The sequence below is a fragment of the Prionailurus viverrinus genome, chromosome D4 (genome assembly GCF_022837055.1).
Source record: "Prionailurus viverrinus isolate Anna chromosome D4, UM_Priviv_1.0, whole genome shotgun sequence".
NCBI classification, from domain to species: domain Eukaryota; kingdom Metazoa; phylum Chordata; class Mammalia; order Carnivora; family Felidae; genus Prionailurus; species Prionailurus viverrinus.
The window spans coordinates 7,972,280-8,000,187 of NC_062573.1; the positions used below are offsets into that span (position 1 = coordinate 7,972,280).

A 27,908-nucleotide genomic window follows, 5' to 3' on the forward strand; every position below is an offset into this window, starting at 1 on the left:
ATGTCTCTTTCCTTCTGTCCTTACAGAATATGTTTGTAACTGCTCTGTGGTGGGAAGTCTGGATGTGAATCGCTGCAACCAGACCACAGGGCAGTGTGAGTGCCAGCCACATTATCAAGGGCTTCACTGTGACATCTGCAGGGAGGGCTTTTACCTGAATCACACGTCTGGGCTCTGTCTGCCGTGTGACTGTAGTCCACACGGAGCCCTCAGCATGCTCTGCAGCAGGTAAGCAGCAGAGGGGGGAGGTGAAGTTATTTCATCAAGAAAAAGAAAAGGCGCTGGCTCTCCAGGACCGGACTGGTTTAAATAAAGAGGGAGGGGGGGCATAGATTTAGAAAATATTTAATAAACTTTTATTTCCTCACTTTGGAAATTATATTTAATAGCAGAATTAAAAAACCTCTAATAAACTGATAGAGTTCTTCAAAAGCCCCTGGGTCACCAATTTTGCTTTGTGATAATTTCTCTAAATTTCACAGGGAGAAAAAAATCATTGAGAAAGCAGTCTCCTTTCTGGAAGTGATAACTTCCTGGCATTTCCAGTGGAAATATTCTTGTTATGTTAATTCACATGCCATTGGAGTTTCAGGAAACTTACTCTTTATTTTTTCTCTTATCAAAATTCTGGAGCTGTTTCTTTGCACGTCTAAGGCTTAGTGTCGGTCATATCCGAATTTCTCTGACTAGTGGGGAAAAGACTGGTTTCGCCCGCACGTTTTGGGGATGAAACTTGATTAAACAAGAATTGTCTGGAAATTGCCTTTAAAATAGTATGTTATTTGGAGGTGACTTAATACAGTAGAACAGTGTCCCATAATCTGAGGATTTGCCTTCTCTGACATTGAATGTAATTACTCTTTGACCTAGTATGAGGCACCTAGCTTTTTGTGGACCCCAAGTCAAAATGCTGAAGAGACAGTGTTATGTGATGAAAAGAACACAGTCTTTAAAATCAATCTGACTTGGGTGTAGACCCAGGATCTGTTGCCACTTAGGAGCTTTGTGCTTTCAGCAAGTTATTTCATTTCTCTGAGCCTCAGTTTCTTTTCAGGGTTGTTGTGAAGGTTAAATAAATAGATGTATGTAAAATGCCTAGCACACATCACACAATGCATTCTGTTTTGTTTTAATTTCAAGGGAATATTGTTGGCTTAAATGAGAGAGTATTTTTAAAGAACTTTTATCTCCTTGGCAGAAAAGTTTCTTTATACTAGGAGTAGCTATCTTGCTTTATAAATCATACTGTACTATTATGCAATATTGTATCATAGTGTACTTCTATTAAAAATATAGATGTGGGGCACCTCGGTGGCTCAGTTGGTTAGGTGTCTGACTCTTGACCTTAGCTCAGGTCTTGATCTCAGGGTTGTGAGTTCAGGCTCCATGTTGGGCTCCACACTGGGCATGGAGCCTACTTAAAAAAAAAAAGGGGGGGCGCCTGGGTGGCTCACTTGGTTGAGTGTCCGACTTTGGCTCAGGTCATGATCTTGCGGTCTGTGGGTTTGAGCCCCGCGTCGGGCTCTGTGCTGCCAGCTGGGAGCCTGGAGCCTGTTCCAGATTCTGTGTCTCCGTCTCTGCTCCTTCCCCCTCACACACTCTGTCAAAAATAAGCAAACATAAAAAAATTTTTTTAAAAATATGTGAACTCGATTAAGAAGTTTATACCTTCAAATGCAACAATAATCAATGCTTATGACCATTAGTATTTAAAAATAGTTGTTTGTTTTAATCTTCACAACTCTTTACATAGGTTATTAAATCATAAGGACACTAAGTGGCAGAGGACGCATTCCCAGTTAGGATTCTTATCACCAGTGAGTGTTCTTATCACCATGCCATACTGCTTCCATAATGAGAAAGCTGGTAATCATTCTGTTATTTGAAGCTGAGAATACAGCAGTCGCTTATCATTGTTCCCTTCGGTCCGCTAAAAGCATGCCTGCACATCATATTCAGAGGGCTCACCTTTCTTACCATTTTAAGAGATGAGATTTGGAGAAGTTAGTTCATTCTAATATCCAAAGGCATGTCTGCTGCCTCCTTTAGAATAAGATTCTGCAAATACATTTTTTCTTGAGTACTTTGGAGAGAGAAAACCATGTTTACTTCTAGGCCAAACTGCTGTCTTAGAGGAGAAAGAAGTAAGGGGAGGATTGAGAGAGAGTTTTAAAAGCTGGAGAGGAGGGGAAAACGGTCATTCTAAAATTCATGTAATATCTTACTCTTTTCATTGATCTTTGATAAATTTTTTCTGTTTTATTTTCCCCTGACAGTTAAGGTCATTAGCTTACATCGGCTAAACACTATTCTGAAAATAGGTCGTAACTAGAGAGTAGTGGAAAAATGCTTTGGCCTGGTAACTCCAGGATCTAGGGCAGGGGGTCTGTAAACTACAGCCTTGAACCAAATCCAGTCGGCTGCCTGTTTTTGCAAATAAAGTGTCATTGGAACACAGGTGCCTTCATTTGTCTACACATTATCCATGACTGCTTTTGTGCTCCAGTGACTAGTTACAAAAGAGACCATGTGGCCTACAAGCCTAAAATATTTACTGTCTGGCTCTTTAAGAAAAAGTTTGCCAAGCCCTGGTTTAGGGTTCCAATCCTCGTAGATATTTCTGGGTAACCATGGAGCTTTGGGAAAATCACTACTTTTTTAAAAGCATTTGTCTTTTCATTTGTGAAGCAGTGGTAATAATCTATGTCCTATTTCTCTCCTGAATATAGTTGTTTTGTCTTAAGGATCAAACAAGAAAATGCATGTGTAAATTTTTACAATCTACACGTTCTAGACAGACAATAAAAATAGTACTAGAAGCCATTTATTGAGCATGTACTGTGAGCTAGGGCACTGTGCTACCTGCTTTATGTGCATTATCTCATTTAATTTTCAAAAAACTCCCTTGAGGAGAGCACTATTATTCTCCCACTTTGAATATGAAAATTTTGATGTTTAGGGGGATCGTTAACTTGCTTAAGTTTGTATACGACAGCTACCATTCAATCCAGTTGAACAAATGTAATAAGCAAGTGCTTATTCTGTGAAGCAGAATGACTTCACAATTACACAGTTGTTTTTCTTAGTAGAAAACGTCTTGGTATTTAACACTCAAATATCCTAGCATGTTCTTTTCTCTTGATTCAATGTGTTTTGGCTGATGATTATATAAGAAAAATTTGCATTTCTATCCCAGAAACTCAATAATGCCATATACAGCATTTTAAACAAAGTGACACGTGGCAAGTCTTGTGTTAAATTCCAAGCATAGGGGTGCCTGGGTGGCTCGGTCGGTTAAGCGTCTGAGTTCGGCTCAGGTCATGATCTCACAGCTAGTGGTTTCGAGACCCGTGTCAGGCTCTGTGCTGACAGCGCAGAGCCTGGAGCCTGCTTTGGCTTCTGTGTGTCTCTCGTTCTCTGCCCCTCCCCCACTTGTGCTCTGTCTCTCAAAAATAGATAAAAATTAAAGAAAAAAAAATTCCAAGCATAATTGCTAGAATGTCAGTATCACATGTAGGTGGTTTGTAAAGTGCATCTCAGGTCAACAAAGAGACGCGCAGTATGTTACTGTGTATAAGACAACTGTTAGCAACCAGTTCCTTTTGGTCAGGAAGTGATGTTTTGAGCATTTTACATCCTAACAAGGGAGTCTGTTACTTATATGTAGGTGCTTTACTGTGTTTTAGTTACACTTTAGGAAGTTTGTTAGTAGTTTTGGGTTGATATGTAACGAATTATAATTATTTTCATTTGAAATATTGGAAAATAGGTTCTTTGTTAGCATTTCATGTAGAATATATGATTTTCGGTGATGGACGATTGATGCTAAACAGGAGGTGGAAGATATCCGTATTTTATTATTATTATTACTTGATCTGCATGGACTATTTTCCATATATAACCAATGGGTTCTATTATCCTTAGTAGGTCTTTTTTAATGAGTAATGTGCAATTTTATATTATCTGCATACAAAGTAGGCTGATTTCTCATATCCTTTACTGTCATCTTCTAATTGGCATCTGGAAGGACCTTGCTTCCCCCATAGCCCTTAAATGTGATGTGTTTCTCTCTCTCACTATTATCTCTGGACCTGGAGTTCGAATAGATATCTTCCTTGCTTCCCTTTGCCACTTCCAGAGTGCTCTCCTTTCTTCCTTATGCTCTCCTTTTGTCCTTTCTTTTTCCTAAAAACCCCACCTCCGAAGCTCACAGCAACATGGCATGCTGTTCTACCTCCTTGTTGCAGTTCCCTCTACCAGGCCCTACCCCTTATTTCTCATACATGGCTCACTGTTGTCTCTGTCACTCCATCTGTCAAAATTCTGGGCGATTTCAGTATCTATAGGTGATCCCAACAATGCTTTGGCCTTTCAGCTTCTTGACCTCTTTTCCAACAAGCCTTCCTCTGTGCTCCCACCGATCTTTATTTGTTTTACTCGCCCTATCTCTTGATTGCCCATGGCCCCAATGATAGATGTTTTAAGTTTTTTTGTGGTAAATCTGCAATCCTTTTCTATGGGTTACTGCAGAGCAATATTTAATTTAAAAAATTTTAACAGTGTTATTTCAGGCAACTTGTCAGAACAAGCGGTGTATCACTAAAGTCATTCAAAAACCTGTACTTAGAGGAAGTCTTTAGAAGGAAGGCCCAGGGGCTCTAAATCCAGCCATACATGACATTTCTTACTACCAGAAAGGAAGTTAAATTGACATAAGACCAGAGGAACAGAAATGGGAAGTCACAAGACTGTGTACTTTGGCAAGAGCATATGGGTGAACTATGAGGAAAAACCTCTGTATTCTGCTCTGTTATAAATTATATATGAGTTAAGGAAATAGCAAATTGTAGGCAAGTAGTATGTGTGTGTGTGTGTGTAGTGAAAAGGAAGTGGAATCTGAAAATTGTGACTTTGATTCTATTCTTGGTTTAGCCTCTTACTGTATGACCTTGATGAAGATATCTGATCTCTCTGAGCCTCAATGTTTCCATCTGTAAAATAGGATTAGTGTATGTGACATGAGGATTTTTGTGAAACTTAACTTGTGTGTGTGTTTGTCCACTTACATTGTGACTGGCACATAGATTCAGCTCAGTAACTCCCAGGAATTGAATCTATTTTTTCTTTTTAAAACATGAGGAATAGAATTGGTGAGTCACAAAAGAGGAGGATCCAACCTGTGTTGGAATATTTGTTTTTGTTGGTAGGCTAAGGAAGCAATTGTTCATTCTAACAGAAAAAAAGTTTAAATTATTTTCTCCCATTTTCATAAACATATTAAGCCTCTTAAAATCGGACAATCTATATTCTAGAATAATAATAATAGTTAAAGTTAATTGAACACATGCTAGGCACTGTCCGAAGCCCTGTGCATGTAACAGTTGATTTAATTGCCACAGCAGGCACTATTATTATAATTCTCACTTGCACAGGAAAAAAACAATCAGAAGTTAGGTACTTTGCCTAACTTACTAGGTAATAGCCAATAAGTAAAAGTGTTGGGGTTGAAATATTTGCAACTTGGATCTGGAGCTTGGGATATATTATATAATTACAAAAATTGTATATTGGATTATAGAATTGGTGACTCACAAAGAGGGGCAAAAATTTTGGAGTAAGACTATTGCTTTTGCTCTTGTCTAGAAGCCTATAATCTATGCTAGACTGAAGTGTACAAAACTACTAGAATCCAGTATAAAACAGCTTATAAATATATGCTGAATTTCTAAGTAGAATACAGTAGGAAAGGTATAAACTGAAGTAATAAGGACACAGGCTTTCCAGAGGAGGTGGGAACTGAGATATGCTTCCAAGTTATGATTTGGGAAGGCAGAGGACTGAGAAGGAGACCTGTCAGGGGCGCCTGGGTGGCTCACTCGGTTAAGCGTCCAACTTCAGCTCAGGTCATGATCTCACAGTTTGTGAGTTCAAGTCCCGCGTTGGGCTCTGTGCTGATGGCTCAGAGCCTGGAGCCTGCTTCGGATTCTGTGTCTCCCTCTCTCTCTGCCCCTACCCTGCTTGTGCTCTCTGTCTCTCATAAATGAATAAATGTTAAAAATTTAAAAAAAAATTTTTAATAAAAGGAGACCTATCAGGAGAAAAAAAAAAAAACCTGTGCAAATTTAAGTGAATTTCCTGAGATTATACAATGGAATGAGAAATCTGACCTCCTAACACCTACTTAAATTCTTATCTGTTTCCACCTCCCTGTTCTCTTTTTAAAAATAAATAGAAGTAGAAAAGTGGACACAGTTTCCATCCTGATTCTCTCATACATCTAATGCCCATGGAACAAACGGCTGGCTTTCAAAAAATTCATCTCCCTGTGCCTTATGCCCCTGTACTTTCAGCGGGAGTTGCCCCAGTGAGGGTAGAACTTGGCCACAGGAGCCAGATGTGGGTTGAGCAACGTCTTTATGTGCAAACACAGAGTCCTTTATATACTGACAGATGGCCGCCCCCTCACAGCACCATTGGTGTTCCAACCTGTTTAATTGGGAAGGAGTTGGTCTACAATATCTCAACTTTCCATTTTTGCTTTTGTAATGCATTTCTAATGTTTTTCTGATTTATATTTGGACATACGTCTAATAAGTGAATGGAGAAATCAGATAGCATTTTTGTCTCACGCCTCTTGCCTAGTGAGAGCCTGGATCTCCTTTTTAAACTTTTTTTTTTTTCAACGTTTATTTATTTATTTTTTTGGACAGAGAGAGACAGAGCATGAATGGGGGAGGGGCAGAGAGAGAGGGAGACACAGAATCGGAAACAGGCTCCAGGCTCCGAGCCATCAGCCCAGAGCCTGACGCGGGGCTCGAACTCACTGACTGCGAGATCGTGACCTGGCTGAAGTCGGACGCTTAACCGACTGTGCCACCCAGGCGCCCCTGAGAGCCTGGATCTCTTAATATGGCCCTTAAAGTATTGTTAGGGCTGGCTTTATACGTAGACAGTTATATACTGATTTGAGATTTTTTTTTAATGCATTCATAGCGGGCAAGTATACAAGGTACATGATTTTAGACTGTCTCTGTAAGACAACAAAGAAGTTCTGTAGTGGTGTAATATCTTTTTACATAAAATCTGTGGTTGCTTCTGTACAGTGAGTATATTTTGAAATGTTTACTATTTTGAATTTTAATCATGGGAATATGCCCCGGGACAGAAGGCAGAATTTTATTCAGGAAGTAGACTTATGCTGAGATAAATGTCAAATAAAAAGATGGCAAGCCTCAGGGGCGCCTGGGTGGCTCAGTCGGTTGAGTGTCTGACTTTGGCTCAGGTCATGATCTCACAGTCCGTGGGTTCAAGCCCTGTGTCGGCTCTGTGCTGACAGCTCAGAGCCTGGAGCCTGCTTCGGATTCTGTGTCTCCCTCTCTCTGTGTCCCTCCCTTGCTCACGCTGTCTCTCTCTGTCTCAGAAATAAATAAACATTAAGAAAAAAAAAAAAAAAGATGGCAAACCTCAGAGGCTCATATTCACATGGGGCTCTGAAAATCATCTCTTGGGTAATAATTGGGAGTAACAGCTACTTGTGTAAACTCTTTATTACTTTGCCTATAATTCTGGGAGATCAAGAAAAAGTGATTTATTAGTAGAAAAAATTAACAATTGAGGAAAGCTGTATCATTTTTCTTCACTCACTTCATTTAATAAAGGTGTTGTGTCTGGCAATTACATGTCCAAAGACATTATCCCTGTGCTCACAGAGCTTACTCTCAGTGGAAAGATAGAAATGCAAACAAGCTATGAGTATTCACAAAGTGCACAGGAGATTCAGGGAAGTCTTAAGAGACGAAGCTGTGTTTAGGTTGCGACTTGAAAAATGAGTAGCAATTTGTATGAAAGAACAAGGGATCTTTAGTAGAGTGCAGGTGGCTTACTATTTCTTGAAGGCAAGAGCACTTGTTAGCAGTGGAGAGGAAGGGTTGCAGGAGAGTAGGAAATGATAAGAGACAAGACTTTTGTCTGTCTGTTTACTGTTGTATCTCTAACACCTAGAACAGTGCCTGGCACAAGGTAGATTCGTAAATGCTGATGAATGAATAGAATGAATGAATGAAGAATAAAATAAACAGGGCCAGACCACAAAAGGCCTAATATGCAAACTTTATCCATTGAAGAATACCGTAAGGGGGGGATATTGGATTTGCTTTTAAGAAAAATCACTCTGCCATTGGGGGAGTGGGGAAATCCTTTTTTTTTTTTTTACACAATATTTTTGTTTTTGTTTTTCTATTAACATTTCCTTTTAGCCTTGAATTTTTACTAAATTTCCTCCTGACTTAAAAATCTTGTTTCTAATCTGGGAATTTGAAATGTTGGTACTTAATGTTACACCAGTTTTTCCAAAGAGTTCAAACCACTTTAACACCAGAACATGGTAAAAATTTGCAGCCATTTCAAGCAACTGGTGGGCTTTTTTATATATCGTCATTAGCTGGTACCATTAAGTGTTCTGAGAGGTGAGTGTAAAATGTAAAAAGTATGTGTGTTTTTTTTTTTTTAACAACAATTAACTTTCAAAGAGAAAAAAAAGAAAAATCACTCTATCAGAAGTCTGGTGGATAGAGAGAGTGAGCTGGGGCAAGGAGACCAGTAAGGAGGATATTGTAACAATCCAAGCAAGAGAGCTAAAGACCTGATGTAAGACATTGGCACTGGCATTGGCAATGGTGCTGGAGAGGTGGGAACCAGTGTAAGAGGTATCTGGACAGTAAAATATACAGGGCTAGGTGGTTGTTCATAGGTACAGAGTAAAGGGAAAGAGAGAGATGACTCTCCCTTGTTTCTGGGTTGGGTGCATGAGTGAAGAGATATTCCATTAAGTAGATAAAGAATACAGGTATATGAGCAAGATAGAGGGAGATGATGATGTTAGGTTTTAAACACGTTCATTTTGAAGTGATGGTGGTATATTCAGATAGAGATGTCTGGTAGAGACTTGCATATATATTGTGTACCAAACTCAAGAAATCTTATAGCATATTCTTATGCTATTCCTTAGGAAAACAGAACAATGCCTCAGCTTTAATTTTATTTAAAAGTAATTTTATTTTATACCCTAATTATTCTTCTTGCAATTGTACCAATCTCTAGTTTAAATTATCTTCTTAAAATTCACTTCTGTATTTTTTCCTTGAAGGTAGAATTTTAAAAGGCAGCCATCTTAGTCAAAAGCAGGTAACTGACCTCAGCCTGTTTCCTATTGTAATTAATTTGTTCCAGTAGATGTTTGCACAGTGCCAATGGTTTATGTCTTAGAAGATATTTTAAGCATATTACACCAAGTATCATGGTAAGTTCACGGTAAAACAAATTAGACTAAAATTTGAATGTTAATAAATGGCCAGACAGAGGCTTATTCGGAAAAAGGCACCGAGTGCATTGAGTTTAAGTGTAAATAATGTGTGTCTGTTACAGTTTAGATAGCTCTGTATGTTTTTCAGCACACTTCTAGCTTACGTCCTCCATTCAGTACAGTGCATGCTCTGCCCTCCTGGTCTTGTAATTATTAACTAGAAGAACAGCTGTAGTCAAATAATTAAAAAAAAACCAACACATCTTTCTTCCAGCTATTGATGACCTTTGAGAACATTAACATAACATGTCACAGTGAATTGATACAGCTGCTGTTGATCAAACATGGTACTTTCCTAAACCATGCTGCAGACTCTTCTACTTGTTTATTTTATTAGCCTACTTTTAGGCCAGTTTGGGATTAAAAAAAATTGTTTTAATATTTATTGATTTTTGAAGGAAAGAGAGAGTGTGAGCGGGGGAGGGGCAGAGAGAGAGGGGGACACAGGAGAGTGACATAGGGCTCAAACCCATGAACTGTGAGATTGTGACGTTAGCTGAAGTCGGACACTTAACCAACTGAGCCATCCAGGTACCCCTGGGATTTTTTAAAGAAATATTTTAAAGTTAAAGTTTTGTTATTGATAATATTAAATGGTAATTTATTTTGCTTCTTCTGAAAGACTTCCACAAATATGTAAATGTATATGTGCTAATACTACAAATAATCAAGTTTGTACAAATGCAGTATTTGGCATCAAGGTGTTTATTTATTTAACAAATTATGTGCAAGATACTTTAATAGATCCTGTGGGAAATAAAAGATTAATAAGACAGTGGGTCTTACTCCAAAGGAGCTTCCAGTTTAGTAAGGACACCAAAAAAAAAAAGTGTATATAAATAATTATAATATGAAGTAAAAATTGACATCATAAACTAAAAAGATAAAATGTTAAGGGGATTAAGAATCTGGGAGATCTCACTTACAGCTGAAAAAATCAGAGATGATTTCATTGAAGAGATAGCTTTTGACTTCAGTTTTGAAGATAGGAAAGGATTAGGCATATAGAAGTGGACAAGGTGGGAAAGGATGTTATTATAGAACAGGAAAGATCAAGATTAATGACTCAGAGATGTGCCTATATAGGATGTAAGGTGGAAGGGAAGTGGGGGCAGAGGAGATAAATCTGTCAGGTCCTGCTGGGGTCAGGTCATGGAGGGCCTCAAGGGCCAGACGAATGATTTGGATTTTATTCATGAAGTAGTCTTTAGGCGGAAGAAAGATCAGCACTGTGTCCTTGCAGTAGTAGGATGGATGGGTATAAGTAAGGGGAGATTAGAGGCAGAATGAAAACTAGTGAGGGCCCAAATTAGGATATTAATAGTAAGAACAGAGAGAATAAATATATCAGAGAGAATAAATCAAACAGAATAGATTGTGGACAATAGCAAAAATGGTGATATGCCCCATGATAGCAAGATTTCTGTGCCTAATACTCTGTCAAGTTTGTGATTCTTGCGTTACGACACACACACAAATCTAAAGGTAGTTTGTATTTCTAAGTTGAATTTAAGGAATTGCTCAGTCTCAGGTTTCCTTCTCAGGCCCATACTCTCTCCCCGAGTTCCCATTCTTCCTTTGTTGATGGCCGCAGGGATCGAATCTGCTTTCCTATATGCTTCAGCGGTTGCGGCCGCCCACTGTGTCCCAGGGGATTTTTATTCCCAATGCAGCCTTGCTGCTGAGTGTCAGCAGGGTCCCCACATGCATGTTCTTTCTGTGTTGCTAAAAATAAATCCAAGGGCCCTTTACCTTTCGAGAGTTCTAAAAAACGATTAATCGTTGTTGAGAGGTTTGTAGGGGTAGCGAATATAAAAGATATGGGTAAATTGAATGGTTATATAATTGACAAACTTTTCCACAAACAAGGTGCAAATATAGGCATACCTCTGTTATTTTGCCAATTAATTACTCTGACACTCATATGCCTCAGTAGCAGCCCAATTTCCTTTTGAGGCAACCCATTCTCCAACAATTAATTACTCATTTTCCAATATCTCTAGGGTTCAGCCCTTCTCTGATGCTGAGTATCAAGGGAATGCGGTTCTAAACAGGTCACTGACATTACTGTTTTTCACTCCTATGTAGAAAGGCTGGGTTGAAGCCTGGCCCTGAACAGTCTGACAGATTGTGCTTGCTCACTACTGTAGTGATGCTTTTACTGGCCCAGATCCTTGCAGAGGCAGCAACAAGTCTTTGAGGAGGATGAGCCCACGCGTCAGTGCCAAGTTCTTTCAGGACGCTCTAAACTAGGGCTAGAGTCATAGATCTCAACAATCAGCTCCTTCAGTCTATCCATGCAGCCCTATTCCAGTACGCAAGCCAGCTCCAAGAGTACCAGTTGAGGACATTTTGTAGAATCTTTCACCTAACAACCCCAAATCTCCCTCCCTCCCCAATAAAACAGGTCTTGCCAAACCTTTCCCCTAGGACAGCGGTGCCTACTCGCTCTGTACCACACAGCTAAGAGAAACTGGAACAAGTGATTCTTCACCCGGTCAAGAGAATTTGCTTCGCAGCTACTTTCGATGCCTGCCCAAATGGCAAAGCATTTGTAAACTTCTCTTGCTAAAGAAGAAAGAAACCACAGATTTAATCTTTAGTTAAGCATCTCTTGGACAGGACATTTTACTATACTTAAAAAGGTTAAAAATCTTATAAACATATAGTGGTTTTCTGACATGAAGTTTGACTTCTCTCTCAGATGAAAACACCACACAAGTTGGTGAATAACATTAGCATTATTACTCTCACCATCAACCCCAGAAGGAACAGCATTAACATCTATTGAATGTTTGCTATGTGCCAGGCTATGTTTCACAGGTGGAGAAACTGAGACTTGAGTAATTTGCTCCAAAACAGTCAGTGCCAGAAACGGGCTCAAACCAATACCTGTCTGACTATCCTGCCTTTAGTAGGTCCCAGTGTTTCTTGAGTGGCTGAACCTCTGCTTATTTTCTAAATAAACCTAATAACCATCCTAAGTTAATCTACCATACAGACAGATCCCCAGCATGAAAACTCATCATTTGAGTGATCAAGATAACATCATCAGTAATAAGTCATGTGGTAGTATCATGTACCCCCTAATATGAGGCAATGAGAACGTCATGTTACCTCTGCGATTGTCTTCACTAAAACCCATACTCTCGGTCTAATTATGACAAGACACCAGACAAACCCAAATTGAGGAACATTTTATAAAATAGTACTCTTCAAAAGCTTCAAGGTTCTAAAAGACAAGGAAAGACCAAGAAACTGTCAGATTGGAGGAGGCCAAGGAGTCATGACCAGTAAACGTAAGGTGTTATCGTGGGTTGGATCCTGGAACAGAAAAAGGACATTAGTGTAAAAATTAGGGAAATATGATAAGGTCTATATTTAATAGTACTATAGCAATGTTAATTGTCAATTTTGACGAATATACCATAGTTGTATAAGAAGTTAACCTTAGGGGAATTTGGGTGACAAATATATAAGAACTGTCTGTACTATCTTTACACTTTTCTTTAAATCCAATATTATTTAGAAATAAAAAGTTAACATGATTGTTAGGGCAGTCAGTCAAGGGAATATGGATGGTGTTAGTGTTTTCTGATGATGGTGTAGTTGGTCCTACTGATAATTCTCAGCCTTGGGTCTGGAAGAGGAATCAGGATAAGGAAATTAACTTTGCTGGCATGAAGAGCTGCCACTTTAGATGTATGACATTGTGGTTAGAATATACAATCAAATTCATAGCCTACTTTACTGGTTTTAATATCTCTTTTTTCTCTAAAGTTTTAAAAGAGCGTCTAAACCTTGTATTAGTAGACTTGGGCTACAATAGGACTCTTGTTCCCACACAGAAGGCTTTGTCTTCCCCTGTGTCCTCTGAAAGAAAATTAAATCAGCATGACTTGTTCCATCTCAGATGGGTTTTTTTTTTTTTAATAGCAAGAAATATGTTTCCTAGAGGGTAGAGAGAAATACGGGACTGTTCATCTTTTTTCTCCTTGGATTTGGTCTCCACTCAAAATATCTAAATTTGTCAATCCCAGAGAGAGATCTTGACTTGAAGTTTCTCCAAAGTTTCTATGAAAAGGGACACAAGTACTTTAGCTGTGATTATTTTAATATTTGAAGTGTATAGGACTAGTTTAGAAAATTATCAATTCCATTATTATTGTTCTTTATACATTAGATGAATTCTCTGGTATGATATATTCAGTGTGTTTCAACAATTTGGGTATTTCGGGCTTGCTCCTGTGGTTATAAATTCAGTAGGTTTCCAGGTAATGTTAATAACTAACGTCTGTAAAGTCAGTTACAATTAATAGTATTTTCTTAGCCTGTACATTTAATCATTTGATTCTAACAACAACCCTGTAGGTAAGGTGAGGTTGAAGTAGTTAAGGATGATTTCCGGGGCGCCTGGGTGGCGCAGTTGGTTAAGCGTCCGACTTCAGCCAGGTCACGATCTCGCGGTCCGTGAGTTCGAGCCCCGCGTCAGGCTCTGGGCTGATGGCTCAGAGCCTGGAGCCTGTTTCCGATTCTGTGTCTCCCTCTCTCTCTGCCCCTCGTCTCTCTCTGTCCCAAAAATAAATAAACGTTGAAAAAAAAAATCTTTAAAAAAAAAGGATGATTTCCTACCAAATTACAGATGAGAATAAATTGAAAGGTTACATGATAAGCCCAAGCTTGGATGTCTGTTAAATTCCAGAGCAAGAGCAGTTAACTCCAGATCTTCTGACACCTATCCCATGTTCTTTCTGTTACCTTAAACTCCCATGGCATGCAGTTCTGGGCTAGTATATGCCCCTATGCTCAAGGTCACAAATTCTTAACCTACAAGGAGAAAAGCACATGAAACGTAATGGTGGATATGTACGTTTTTCTGTGGAAAAGGTCTATAAGATTTAACAGATTCTCAAAGAGATCTGAGATGCCATCAAGTTTAAGAAGCTTTATCCTAAATACTATCAGGAAGGACATAGACATTCTTCTCACACTGCCAGAAGCAGTAATGAAAATATGGCTTATATTGTCAATAACAGAATCACTTCCTCCTCGTCTGCCAATTCCTAACACATACACTATGACCATTTCCTTAATTAAGTTTTAAATTTGCTGATCCTGGGGCGCCTGGGTGGCTGAGTCGGTTGTGCATCCGACTTTGGCTCAGGTCATGTTCTCACCGTTCGTGAGTATGAGCCCCGCGTTGGGCTCTGCGCTGACAGCTTGGAGCCTGGAGCCTGCTTCGGATTCTGTGTCCCCCTCTCTCTCTGCCCCACCCCTGCTTGTGCTCTGTCTCTCTCTGTCTTTCAAAAATGAATAAACACACAAAAAATTAAAAAAAAATTAAATTTGCTGATCCTGAATTGGTTTTTTAAAAGAGTTCTATGATTGAATAAAATGCCCAGTAAAAGATATTATAGATATTTGAAAGAAAAGTTTTTACAGAAAAACATATTAGTTTTTTCAACTAAACTGTTCACCCAAGGAAGCTGCATAATCCAGGAGAGGCAGCAGGAGGAACAGAAGGAAACTAACATTTGATAAATCTGTTAAACCTCTGTTTTTGATGCTTTACACGTATAACCTCTCTGACTTCTTAGAACAACTTAGGTGTCTTGCTCTTAGAAACTGAGTTACTAAGCAATATGGCATAATTAATAAATGGTAGAGCTTAGATTTGAGCCCATGTCTATCTGACTCCAAGACTCTCCCCACTGCACCCTAAAATGGAATGGGCAAGATTAGATATGGCATTGTGAGTCTCAGTGTAAGTGTAGGTGTAGGTATGGGTGAACATGATTCATCGACCTAAGGAGTGGCCAATAGAGACATAAATCTGTAAATCAGAGCTGGGCTACAATGAAATTAAATATTGTATAGAAGAAGGCAACATGAGTATTGAGAGCATCCGTAGAGAATCATTTGAAAGTCAGGAATTAGGATATTATAAATATCAAAGTTGAGTCCACTTGACTTGCTGGGGCTTAAATGGCTTAAATGACAGGCATTTGACATGTGGGAGATCTGGAAGTAAGTGTTGTGAACCTAGTCATCGGGGTGGGAAGTGGGAAGATAGGACCACTGGGACCAGGAGCCAAGCATTGAGAAATTAGGGACAGTAGTTATAATTCAGCCATCTAAACTATAGAGAACTAAGGTCAAAGGAACCAGTAGCGAATGGGACTTAATGACAATTCACTGAGGTTGATTGCCTTAAGTACCCTCTTCTTACGTCAGAACTAACACCGAATTAAGAGTTAAGCAGTAAGCTCAGAGATGGAAATCAAGCAGCTTTACCAGTCAGGGGCTAGGAATATAAAAAGTAGAGTGAAACAAGTATAATGATATTTTTGCAGTTAATCTACTACAGTGCTTCTTCAGGTATGGTCCTCAGGCCAATATCAGCATAACCTGGGAATTGGTTAGAAGTGCAAATTCTTGGGTCCAACCCCAGACCTATTGAATCAGAAATTCTGAGATAGGGCCTAGCAATCAGAACCACTGATCTAGTGGACAATATGTTGCCCACAAAAACCTGAGGTCAACTTCTACCCAGAAGAAAACCAGAACTAATAACGAGGAGGCTGTTTGAGGCATTCCAGTCTCTGTTCTTTGTTTATATGAGGACCATACAAGCTAAAGAGGCTTGGGCTTAAGCAAAATAGACTTTTCTTCGAGGGCTAGTAAATTATTTCTTTCCTTTCTGCTCTTTTTTGCCCTTCAAAGGACAAATCCAAGGGATCAAGATCAATGTCTTACAATGTTGACTGGCCCATCACATACCAGTCATTAAATGTCTCATTTTGCTCACCTGAAATAAATATCCTATTTCAAGGATTCTGAGAGGTTTACTTAAATGTAACATAAAGTGGGGCACCTGAGTGGCTCAGTCAGTTGAGTCTGACTCCTGATTTTTGGCTCAGGTCATGATCTCAGGGTTGTGCAGTCAAGCTCCACACCAGGCTCTGTGCTAGCATGGAGCCTGCTTGGGATTCTCTCTCTCTCCTTCTGCTCCTCTCCCCCACTCGCAGTCTCAATCAATCAATTAATCAATAAATCAATGGAACATAAAGTATCAAGATTAGGTACTTGGACAATATTAAACGGACTAAATTGAAGACAAATATTGTACTCAGAAGGCATCATGAATTAATGAGGGAAGCATACATAGATTTTGGAGCCAGATTACCTGATCATTAAATGGAAAAATTTTGAGTGTCTATCATGTGCCAGGCACTGTGCTAGGCCCTGGCTATATAACGGTGGAGAAAAAAGAAAACCAGATAAAACCCCCTGATTTCATAGAGCTGACATTCTAGATGGGGAGAGATTTAATAAACAATGGAAATGAAATATGTATTATGTTAAATAATAAGAGATATTGTAATTTTAGATGTTGTGGCTGGCCAAGGCCTTGTTGAGAATATAACATTTGAATCAATAATGAAAAGAAGTAAGGGAGCATGCCTCATGGGTCCCCTGGGTGAAGGCTATTGCTAACAGAAAGGACAGTGGGTGCAGGGTGTCTGATACAGAAACATCCACAGTGCGTCTGAACAACAGCAAGGTGAGCATAGCTGAGCGTTGGAAGATGGGAGAAGGGATTAGGGGAGCGCTAGATAATTTTTTTTTTTTTCAACGTTTATTTATTTTTGGGACAGAGAGAGACAGAGCATGAACAGGGGAGGGGCAGAGAGAGAGGGAGACACAGAATCGGAAACAGGCTCCAGGCTCTGAGCCATCAGCCCAGAGCCTGACGCGGGGCTCGAACTCACGGACCGCGAGATCGTGACCTGGCTGAAGTCGGACGCTTAACCGACTGCGCCACCCAGGCGCCCCAGGGGAGCGCTAGATAAAAGCAAAATCTATACACGGATGCTGAGAATACAGTCCTTCCAACATGTCTCTGTTTTTAAAAACATTTATATGAAAAACTTGAGGGGAAAAGTTGGTTCAGAGACAAACAGATAAATAGAACAGAAATGAAAACCCAGAAACACCCCATGTGTATAAAGATATTTCACATATGGCTGAGTAGGTACTGAAGTTTAGTGATACACTTCAACGACCCTGTGAGTGTAGTGGCAGTACTTGCATAGTCTTTACTATGTGTCAGACACTGTTCTGCCTGCTTAACACACCCTAACTAAATTAATCTTCACAAACCTGTGTGAGAGAGACTATTATTTTCTCTATTTTACAAGTGAGGAAACTGAAGCACAAAGAGTTTAAGTAATTTATTTGCGGTCATATGGCTAGTAAGTGATAAAGCCAGGATTTGAATCCAGGTAGTCTAACGCCAGTGTTCATACGTTAGCTACTTTGTTAAAATATACAACTTCTAGACAAGCCTCAAACTGAGAGAAGATAATTGTAGCACATTAAACTGACAAGGGATAGATTTTTCAAGAATATATAAAGAACATCTACACATTAACGTCAGAAATAGGTGGGAAAAAATTTGTAGCTCTGTGTGGTGACAGACGGTAGCTGGACTCATTATGGTGATTGTTTCTCAATGTATACAAATATCAAATCATTATGTTGTATACCCGAAACTAGTATGTTATATGGCAATTATCCTTTTATAAAAAAAAGAATACTTGGGCAGACTTTTCACAGAAGAGGAAACTCAAATGGCCAGTAAACTTGAAAACGTGTTCCATCTCATTAATCTGGAGAATGTATTTAAAAACCACGGCATGATACCATTTCGAGCTGCCAGATTGGCAAAATTTTTTAATAATTTTTTTTCAACGTTTTTATTTATTTTTGGGACAGAGAGAGACAGAGCATGAAAGGGGGAGGGGCAGAGAGAGAGGGAGACACAGAATCGGGAACAGGCTCCAGGCTCCGAGCCATCAGCCCAGAGCCTGACGCGGGGCTCAAACTCACGGATCGCGAGATCGTGACCTGGCTGAAGTCGGACGCTTAACCGACTGCGCCACCCAGGCGCCCCCAGATTGGCAAAATTTTTAACACTGGTGATATCAAGTGTTGGTGAGGATACAGAGCAGTGGGACCATGATTCCATTGCTAATAGGGGTGCAAATTGTGACCGCCACTTTGGAAAACAGGCATTGCCTTGTATGTTGGTGCTGTACAAGCTACTACCTAGCAATTTTATTCCTTGGTATATACTCTAGAGTAAAGCATGCTCATATGTACCCGAAGATATACAGGTGTTATCTATACTACCTAATGAAAACAACCCAAATGTCTACAAGAATGAATACACTAGGGTTATATTCATATGATAAAATACAATACAGCAGTGAAAAAAAGAGTGACTACAGCTGTACAAATGTATATCGATAAATCGATAAACCATAATACTGTATGGGACAAAGTAAATCAAAGAATACATGATGTTTATTAATATAAGGTTTAAGAGCAGGCAAAACTATCTGATACATTATTTAGTAATACAGATAGAAATGATAAGCCTCTAACAGAGCTGAACTGACTAAAACACTTAGCTGCTTCTGGGGCAAGAGAAGGGAATGAAGTTGAAGGGGGAGCTTCAAATGTCTTGTCTAGTGGATATGAAATTGTTCAGTTTGGTGTTCTTTCTTACATTCCATTGTCTTTAAACTTACCTGCCTCTGAATGAATGATATATTTCACAATTAAAAAATAAAGATTAAAAAAGCATTGCAAACAACGGATGTTGGCAAGGATGCGGAGAAAGAGGATCTCTTTTGCATTGTTGGTGGCAATGCAAGCTGGTGCAGCCACTCTGGAAAACAGTATGGAGGTTCCTCAAAAAACTAAAAATGGAGCTACCCCAATTGCACTACTAGGCATTTCTCCACGGGATACAGGTGTGCTGTTTCGAAGGGGCATACACACCCCCATGTTTATAACAGCACCATCAACAATAGCCAAAGTATGGAAAGCACCCAAATGTCCATCGATGGATGAATGGATAAAGAAGATGTGGTATATATATACAATGGAGTATTACTCGGCAATCAAAAAGAATGAAATCTTGCCATTTGCTACTACATGGATGGAACTGGAGGGTATTATGCTAAGTGAAATTCGTCAGTCAGAGAAAGACAAAAATCATTTGACTTCACTCATATGAGGACTTTAAGAGAGAAAACAGATGAACATAAGGAAAGAGAAACAAAAATAGTATAAAAACAGGGAGGGGGACAAAACATTAAGTGACTCATAAATATGGAGAAAAACTGAGGGTTGCTGGAGGGGTTGTGGGAGGGGGGGATGGGCTAAATGGGGAAGGGGCATTAAGGAATCTACTCCTGAAATCATTGTTTCACTATATGCTAATTTGGATGTAAATTTTAAAAAATTAAAATTAAAAAAAAAAAGCATTGCAAGGTTCTATCAATAAAGCTGTTAGGGGTGAGGAGCTTTGCACAGAAACTGGCCAGCATTGGGGCCATTTGCAAAACAGTGCCAGCTGCAGGTAGGAAAATAGTGCTCCCACATCAGAGAATTGGATTGACACAGATCAGAAGCAATGTCTCATTTCCTTGGCAATCACTTTAAAATCCCATTCATCAGAGGAGTTATTTAAACAACTGACAGTTGAGCCAGGAGAAGATTAACATAAGAAACCTTTTTCAGGAGCGTTGCAAGTCTATTAATATGAGCACGTTAAATCCTTCTGTCTTGCTTTCATTAAATACACAGAGGTAATCTATAAAATAAAGGAGAGAGAAAAAAGCCAGGTATTAGAAGGCAGAAGACCTGGGTTCTAATTCTGATTGCCCCCTGGATGTGTGACCTTGAAAATTGAGTCAGTTCATGTCATTGAAACTCTATTGATTGGGGATGTTGAGTATTAATATTTGGCCATGTATAGAGCTACTCATATTTGGAAGGCACTTCAATATGTAATTTTAACTAATTTCCACAATCTTTTGAAACAGGGATTGTTATTCTTATTTTTCAGATGTAAAAACTTGCTCACTAATCAAGTAGCTAGAAAGTGGCAAAATTGAGACTTATGAATGCCATAGAATTATTGTAAGAACTAAAATAATGCATATGTAAGTATTGTGCTATGCACTTCATTTATGATCCCACAGTGTAAATGTTAATGTTGTAAGTGTTAATATTGCCTCTTACTACCTCATCCCCAACAGGTTTAGAACTCAAAAGTTTAGGACTTGGGTTTAAAGGACTTGGTCCTTAGCACTGTCAATCTCAGTATTTTTGAGTTAAAGAGGTTTTTGTTTGCTTGTCTGGAAACTAAGCCACCACTTATGCTGTCATTTCCGTGAGGTCTAAATTCTAGGCACTACAAGTTAATTTTTGGAACACAGCATGTACACAAATCAAGTATTAATAATTACCCTTTCAGGTTAGTATCCAAAGTGTATAAAGAACTTATAAAACAGAACACCCAAAAAACAAATAATCCAATTAAAAATGGGCAGAAGACATGGCTAGACATTTTTTTCAAAGAAGACATACATATGGCCAGCAGACACATGAAAAGATGCTCAAACATCAGTCATCATCAGGGAAACACAAATCAAAACTACAATAAGCTATCACCTCACACCTGTCAGAATGGCTGAAATCAACAACACAAGAAACAGTAGGTGTTGTCAAGGATAAGGAGAAAGGAGAACCTCTTATACTGTTGGTGGGAATGCAAACTGGTGCAGCCACTCTAGAAAAAAATATGGAGTTCCCTACAAAAGTTAAAAATAGAACTACCCCATGATCCAATAATTGCTTAGGTATTTACCCAAACAATACAAAAATACCAACTCAAAGAGATACATGCCCCCTGATATCTATAGCAGTGTTATCTACAATAGCCAAATTATGGAAAGAGCCCTCGTGTCCACTGATTGATTAATGGATAAGGAAGACGTGGTGTAGGCACACCATGGAATATTACTCAGCCATAAAAAAGAATGAAATCTTGCCATTTGCAATGACATGGATGGAGCTAGAGAGTATGATGCTAAGTGAGCTAGAGAGTATAATGCTAAGTGAAACAAGTCAGTCAGAGAAAGACAAATACCATACAATTTTGCTCATATGAGGAATTTAAGAAACAAAACAAATCAACAAAGGGGGTGGGGGGGGGGAGAGAGAGAGAGAGAGAGAGAGAGAGAGAGAGAGAGGCAGGCAGTAAACCAAGAAACAGAGTCTTAACTATAGAGATGGTTACCAGAGGGGAGGTGGGTGGGGAAGATGAGTTATATAGGTGATGGGGTTTAAGGAGTGCACTTGTTGTGATGAGCACAGGGTGATGTGTGGAAGTGTTGAATCACTATATTGTATACTTGAAACTAATATTACACTGTATGTTAACTGATGAATTGAAATTAAAAAAAATTTTTTTTCAAAAAAAATTACCCTTTCATTGAACAAATCTTTTACAATGGTTACAAAAGAATACAATGTTGACATATTTGAGAACCATCTTCTTTTCTAGGAGATGATACTGAAACCTCATGCTTTTTCTCTTTTCAAAATGACTTTTAAAATGCAGAAATCTCTTTCAAATAATGGAGTAATTGTGTGGGCTTGAGTATTCTTATGGCTGTATTTATTCCATTAAAAAAAGTGAAGGCAATGAGAAAGAACTTTACTAGTTGAATTAAGTTAAGGCTTCCAAGTTATGGCTCTGGAAATATTACACTTTCTATTTTTTTGCCATTAAGGTTTATTTCTGACTTTTCAAATAAGCTTTTAAATTTGATTTTGGTAAGATCAGCTATCAGAAAATATTTTTGCACTTAAGCAATACCCTTTTTGAGTGTTAAGAATTTCTGTCTGAATATGGATTTCCTCTAAGAATATTTTAGACTATTTGCCCTCAAAAATACAAGGAATGTCTAGTATAATGGCCCAATGTTTTCAACAATAAAGCTATCTTTTTTTTTTTTTTTTTGTCCAGCAAAGGAGCTTTGCTCATTGCATAATGGTCTTTTCCATGATTGTAGAAAGACAGAGGAACACAAAATGCATATGGTTTTTTGCCAAAATGCCCAATTACTGGGTTTCTTTCATAACCAAAAGGAGAAACTAATTTTTTATTACCTTTACAAAACCATGACACAAACATGAAGTTCAGAATTGCTAACAACTTTTCATTTTCTGTGTTTTCCCATGTAAAGACTTTCTAGTTAGTAAAACTTTCTCCAGCTTCCTTTTAATATCTTTAATACATTGAGAGACTTTATAATCAGCAATTTTCTGTTCCTTTCATACTATGTTTTAAGTAGTAGTTTCAGTCTCCTTCTACGTGTACTAAATTGTTTTGAGCTATTAAAGAAAAGATAGAGGAAAATTGATACCTCTGATCATCTATTTTTTTCTGTTTCTCGTTCTTTCCATGTCAGAATGCCAACATGAGAGCTGAGGGGGAAGGAAGGAGGAAAAGCGAGGCTTGAAAACCACAAATAAATTAATTTCCCCCAATTAGAACTGTATCTTTTTAGTTATTTTGTGACTGCTTGAGTCCAAATTGATCACATGTTATCTAAAGATACGCCACACACATATAATTGATATTTTGTAACTCTCAGGAAGAACATAGATAAACAGCACAAAAGGCGCCAAGACATTTAACAATTTAGAAAAACATTAAACCAATTAGCTAGTGTGTTCAAAAACTCCTCGGGTCTCACTGGTTTTGGCCCCACCTTATGTAGGATTTTGCAGATCCTTTCCCTTCTCAATTAAAAAAATTTTCTTTCCCCAAACCATTTCTCCCAGGTTTTCACGATGTGCTCTCTTTTCCTATAGCCACCTTTTTGCTCCATACTAACGATTACCCTATATTCTTGCAGTTTTTCCAGGTTTGTTAATGGAATTTTAAAAGTAAATAACTTAGCCTTGTCTAGAGACTCCAGCCCATTTTCCTTAGAATTCTCAGGAAAAAATCAAGACCCACGATTCCTGTCATCACCTTCCTAGTGCTTTCATGCTGGAGTACCGATTATATGCCAGATACTGTGCTGAGTGCCCTGGTCATGCTGTCTTTCATTCCCATGGTCACCCTACAAAGTTTGGTATACTCGTCTTTATTTTGCAAATGAGAATCCTGCGTCTAAGGAAGAAGATGCACTTGGTCCCAACTAGTGACCAGCACAGCTAGAACATGAACCAAGCTCTCGGTCTCCTCAGGCGATGAATTTTCCATAGGCCTGGATACTTCCCCTCTTATGTTCCACCCTTCCCGTGCTAGTCAATGGTGTTATAAAATAATGGAAATCCTGGAGACTTTCCATCTACTCATCTAGATAATTTTTCAAAGTTTGACTTACTTAATTAAGTAATCTACACCCAACGTGGAGCTAGAAGTCATGACCCCAAGATCAGGAATGGCGTGCTCTTCTGGCTGAGCCAGCCAAGCACCCCTTAAGAGATCATTTTTCAGTGTTCAAGCCTTGTAATAGTTGTTCACACTTACGAATGTGATAAATTTTATAACTAAGTACTTAACAACCATAAGAAAATCTGAGGATTCTGTTTGGGATAATTTAAGAAATGTATAGAATATGCTTAGTTATACGTTGTACAGCATAGTTCCACAATGCTTGTGCTTTCTTTATAAATACTTCTATATTCGTCTTTCTGATGTAATTCTCCATACTCTATTAGTACTTAACGAGTAACTAACTCATGTCTGTAAAAGCGACACCAGATGAGCAAATTCTATCTTAAATTCTTTGTTAGTTGATCTCAGTAGTATAGATTTCTGACTTCTGTTCGAAATCTAGTTCTGTGTCCTTATTCGCCAGATATGAAGCTATGAGTCTTTGGTCCTTTCATTTCAAATCTATGGATACACATAAGTGGTCTGTTAACAGGACTTTTTTTCCCCCTGTCTTTGATTTCATTGCATTTATATCATTGACCTTTGCTTCAAAAAGCATTCAACAGCCTCTAACAGAGGGAGACCATGAAAGGGGGTGTTGTAAAGGCTTTATTCTGTAAAAGAAGTCACACACAGGGAAAGCTTTATATTTGCTGAGTGATTTAATTCTTATACATGCAGAAATTGGCAATGGGCCACGAGTAACATGGAAAGCACCACCTAGTGCAGTCTCACAACCAAACTTTCCCACTCCCTTCTATATTTAAAAAGAGAGAGAAAGCAGCTCCTTTCCCATTGTTTTAAAATCTACCCAGGAAAAGTGAAGCATGGTATCTAGACTAGCCAACCACTTTATCAGGATCCCTAAAGCCACTCATGGATTTTTGTTTGTTTGTTTTAACATCAGCAACTAAGGAGCACCGTCTCCAGGGAGAAAGATGACTGCTTAAATCGGTCTTTTGAGTGCGCAGAGCAGAATTATGACGGGAAAGTCCACTTACAGGAATAGCAACCACTTTGAGAGCACTGGCTATGTTATGATTATGAGATATTATGAAGTGATTAGGTATTCCAAGATAATATCATTTTCTTGTAGGTTGGTGAGTTCAGCAAACACTGTCATTAAAAGTAACTGTTTATTCTTCCGAATGCCGAATAATCTAATCATGTAGAGAAATGAGGAACAAACATATTTTGATTAACTTTCTAAGAGCCTTGGAAATTGGCTAATAAATTGTTAGCAATTCTTTGGAAAGCACATTATTTCCTTTATAATTTTCTGACAGTCGAGCGAGACTTAAATTGACTAGTTCCTTCTTGTTGAGTAATAAGATATTCCTGCACTTCATATTTGATGAATACAGATTTACTTTGATAGATCTTTAAGTACCTTGGGATATTCTTGTGTAAGACTGTGTAAATGTATGCGGTGGGGTTTTTCCTCTTGTTTTCTTTTTTTGTGAAGTTACTTAAGAGACGTTGCTTGGTAATGTACATTTCTGTTGCTTGTCTAAAATCAAGCCTGGTCTTCTGCACTACGAACAGTATAAATTTTATTTAAGCATCAACATATTTGGGCTTGCATCTCTGGGAACCTTGGACTTTGCTAGGCTGCCGTTTCTCTTCAAGCAGTGGGAACTCTTAGCTTCTGTTGAGGAAGACCTGAAATTTACTGGAAATAAGGAAAAAGACCACAGTTTATTCTGGGCAAGGCAGAAACAGCTCACTGGGGTGAGAACCTAAATAAATGGTAAATTGTGGTGACTGGAATCTACAGAACGAAGCTTGATACCCAAGTAGGTATCAAGTTATCTGGCAGGCAAATTTCTTGTACAAATTTAGGTTCAGGCTTAGGGAGTGGCAGGTAGCATGGTACAGTAAAAAAAGTCTAGCTTTGTATAAATCAGCCTGACTTACTAGGTGTGGACAGTACTTCAGCCCCTCCCCCACCCCGATTTCCCTCAGTAGTAAGACGAGGATTATGACTTCCACCTAGTAGGGTTATTTTCAGGATTAGAGAACATATATATGTTTATCGACATAGGCCATCAACAAATGATGACTCATTATTTTTATCATCATCTTCAGCAGCAGCATGACTCCTGCTTTCAGATGCCTCCATTTTACGTCTTTTGTAAAATTACTTGTTAGTCAAGCAATTGCATAACCTATATACTAGACAGCTTTGGGAGAGGAATACAGAGTCCAGTGGGTAACTTTTCAGGATACAAGACTTTGAAATATGTAAAATATATATTATTTACATAAGCCTGGCTTCCTTTCCCTTCTGGACTGATTTTGTTTGAGTAAAGCCCTAAAAATATTCCATGTAGAACTGTTTTTCTGCTTTTCTACTCCTTTTTGGCATAGCCTGGGACAGTGCAGAGAACTGTAAGTAGGAGAGAGAAGTAAACTTTGACTCTAGCTGCTCAAGAGAATTTTTTAAGGATGGAGGGTGAAAGCCTCATTATTTAGCCCAGGGGATGCTGACGAACAAGAGAGGCATATCTCAAAAACAAACAAACAAAAAAACACAAAACCTTAGGTTTGTAGATTACAAGTAGAATACACATGGTTGGAAGTTGCTTCACCTCCATTCTGCAAAGTTCAGCTGAGAATTCCAGGAACTCTCAAAGTTGGAAGTTCTATTTTTATTATAGCAATAGGAATATGGGAATTATCAGGGGATTACTTCAACTCATATGTGTAAGAACCATGTAAGTATTAACAATTTTAGCCTGGGCTCTTGAACTAAAAGTAATAACCCCATGGGGGTTCACTGTCAGGAGCTGAATTTCTAAAAATATTATATTGAAAAGCAGTTTTATCTTCAATTGTCTCCCATCCATTGTGACTGGTGCCAAAATATACTCAGGTAAAGTCTAAAAGTTTCAGGTTCAGAATAAGCATATAAAGAAGAGTCACGTTGTTAAATAAGGTATTTTTCTTACTTTACGTATTTATTTTTAAAGATTTTATTTTTAAGTAACCTCTGTACCCAGTGTGGGGCTCAAACCTACAAACCCAAGATCAAGAGTCACATGCTCTACCGATTGAGCCAGCCAGGCACCCCTATGTTTCTTACTTTAGATTTTAGTTTTCTTTTTGGGGTTGACAATCTAGAATTTTTATATGGATTTAATCCAGAAAGGAATGGGGGTCCCCATTATAATCCTATTTACTTAATTGTGAATTCCAGTTTAGTTATCAGAAATATGATTTTAAGATAGCCTAGACCTAAAGTAGAAAATTATATTATTTCTAGCATCTCAATGGATATTAACTGATGCATTCATTAAGATTGTAGTCTCCATGTTTTTCAGCCAGAGGATAGGCTGGATGAAGACCAGGTGGTGGTTCTTCTCTTCTCCATATTGGGTAGGGTAGAGGCCGATGGAACTGTGGAATGATCCAGGAATGAGATGTAGCCGTGGTACCAGTTCTATGTCCCAGTGCTTGCTAAACAAAGATTTCTAAGCATTAGGGATGCATGTTCCCATGACTCCTTTATCATTATTTTAACCTGCCTAAGGGCAGAGGATTAAATTGTCACAAATGACTAGTGTTACTATATTAACTGAATTTATATAGTCATGAAGTCGCTCAACTTCCAATTCAAAACAAAAATGAAAACAATAATTCTAGTAATTAGAATCCAGTTGAAATATTTCTACGTTAAGATCATCTATGCTGGGATGTTGGGCAACAAAACTTTCAAATTGATTTACTTTACTTTTGCTCATTGTCTTTGCTTTTATTTGCAGTTCTGGGAAATGCCAGTGCAAAGCGGGCGTCACCGGCTCTACATGTGATCGATGCCAAGATGGATATTATGACTTTAGTAAGAGTGGCTGCTTGCCCTGCCAATGTAATAATCGGTCTGCCACTTGTGATGCCCTCACAGGTACGTGCTTTCCTTAAGTTGGTTGTGTAATTAGTCCATTGTTCTTTTCATAAATTTCACGAATCATGTTGGTTGGGAAGCAAAGAAGACAATATGAACTACAATTCCAGAAGGGGTAGACCTCGTCCTAAGTAAGGGGATGATCACCAGCCACTTTATTCCCAGGGGACATTTGCTGATTCTGGTCATAGGCGAAGGAGCAGAAATTCTTCTTGAGGAAAGAGACAGAAGAAGAGTTTTTGGCAGTTGTTTGGGACTTGTGTGATGGATTGGAAACTAGAGGAGCCCTAAAGACTAGGCCAGTTTCCTCCCAGGACGTTAGCTGATTG

General features: G+C 38.6%; 1 protein-coding gene across 1 annotated transcript in view; it reads left to right on the forward strand.

Annotated features, from left to right (window-relative positions):
- The window catches only part of MEGF9 (multiple EGF like domains 9), a 91,297-nt gene that overhangs the window by 46,473 nt on the left and 16,916 nt on the right, over positions 1–27,908 (forward strand). Inside the window, exons 2-3 of the mRNA XM_047830382.1 lie at positions 27–228; positions 27,440–27,579. Coding sequence (XP_047686338.1) covers positions 27–228; positions 27,440–27,579 — 342 coding nt within the window. The remainder of the gene's footprint in view (positions 1–26; positions 229–27,439; positions 27,580–27,908) is intronic.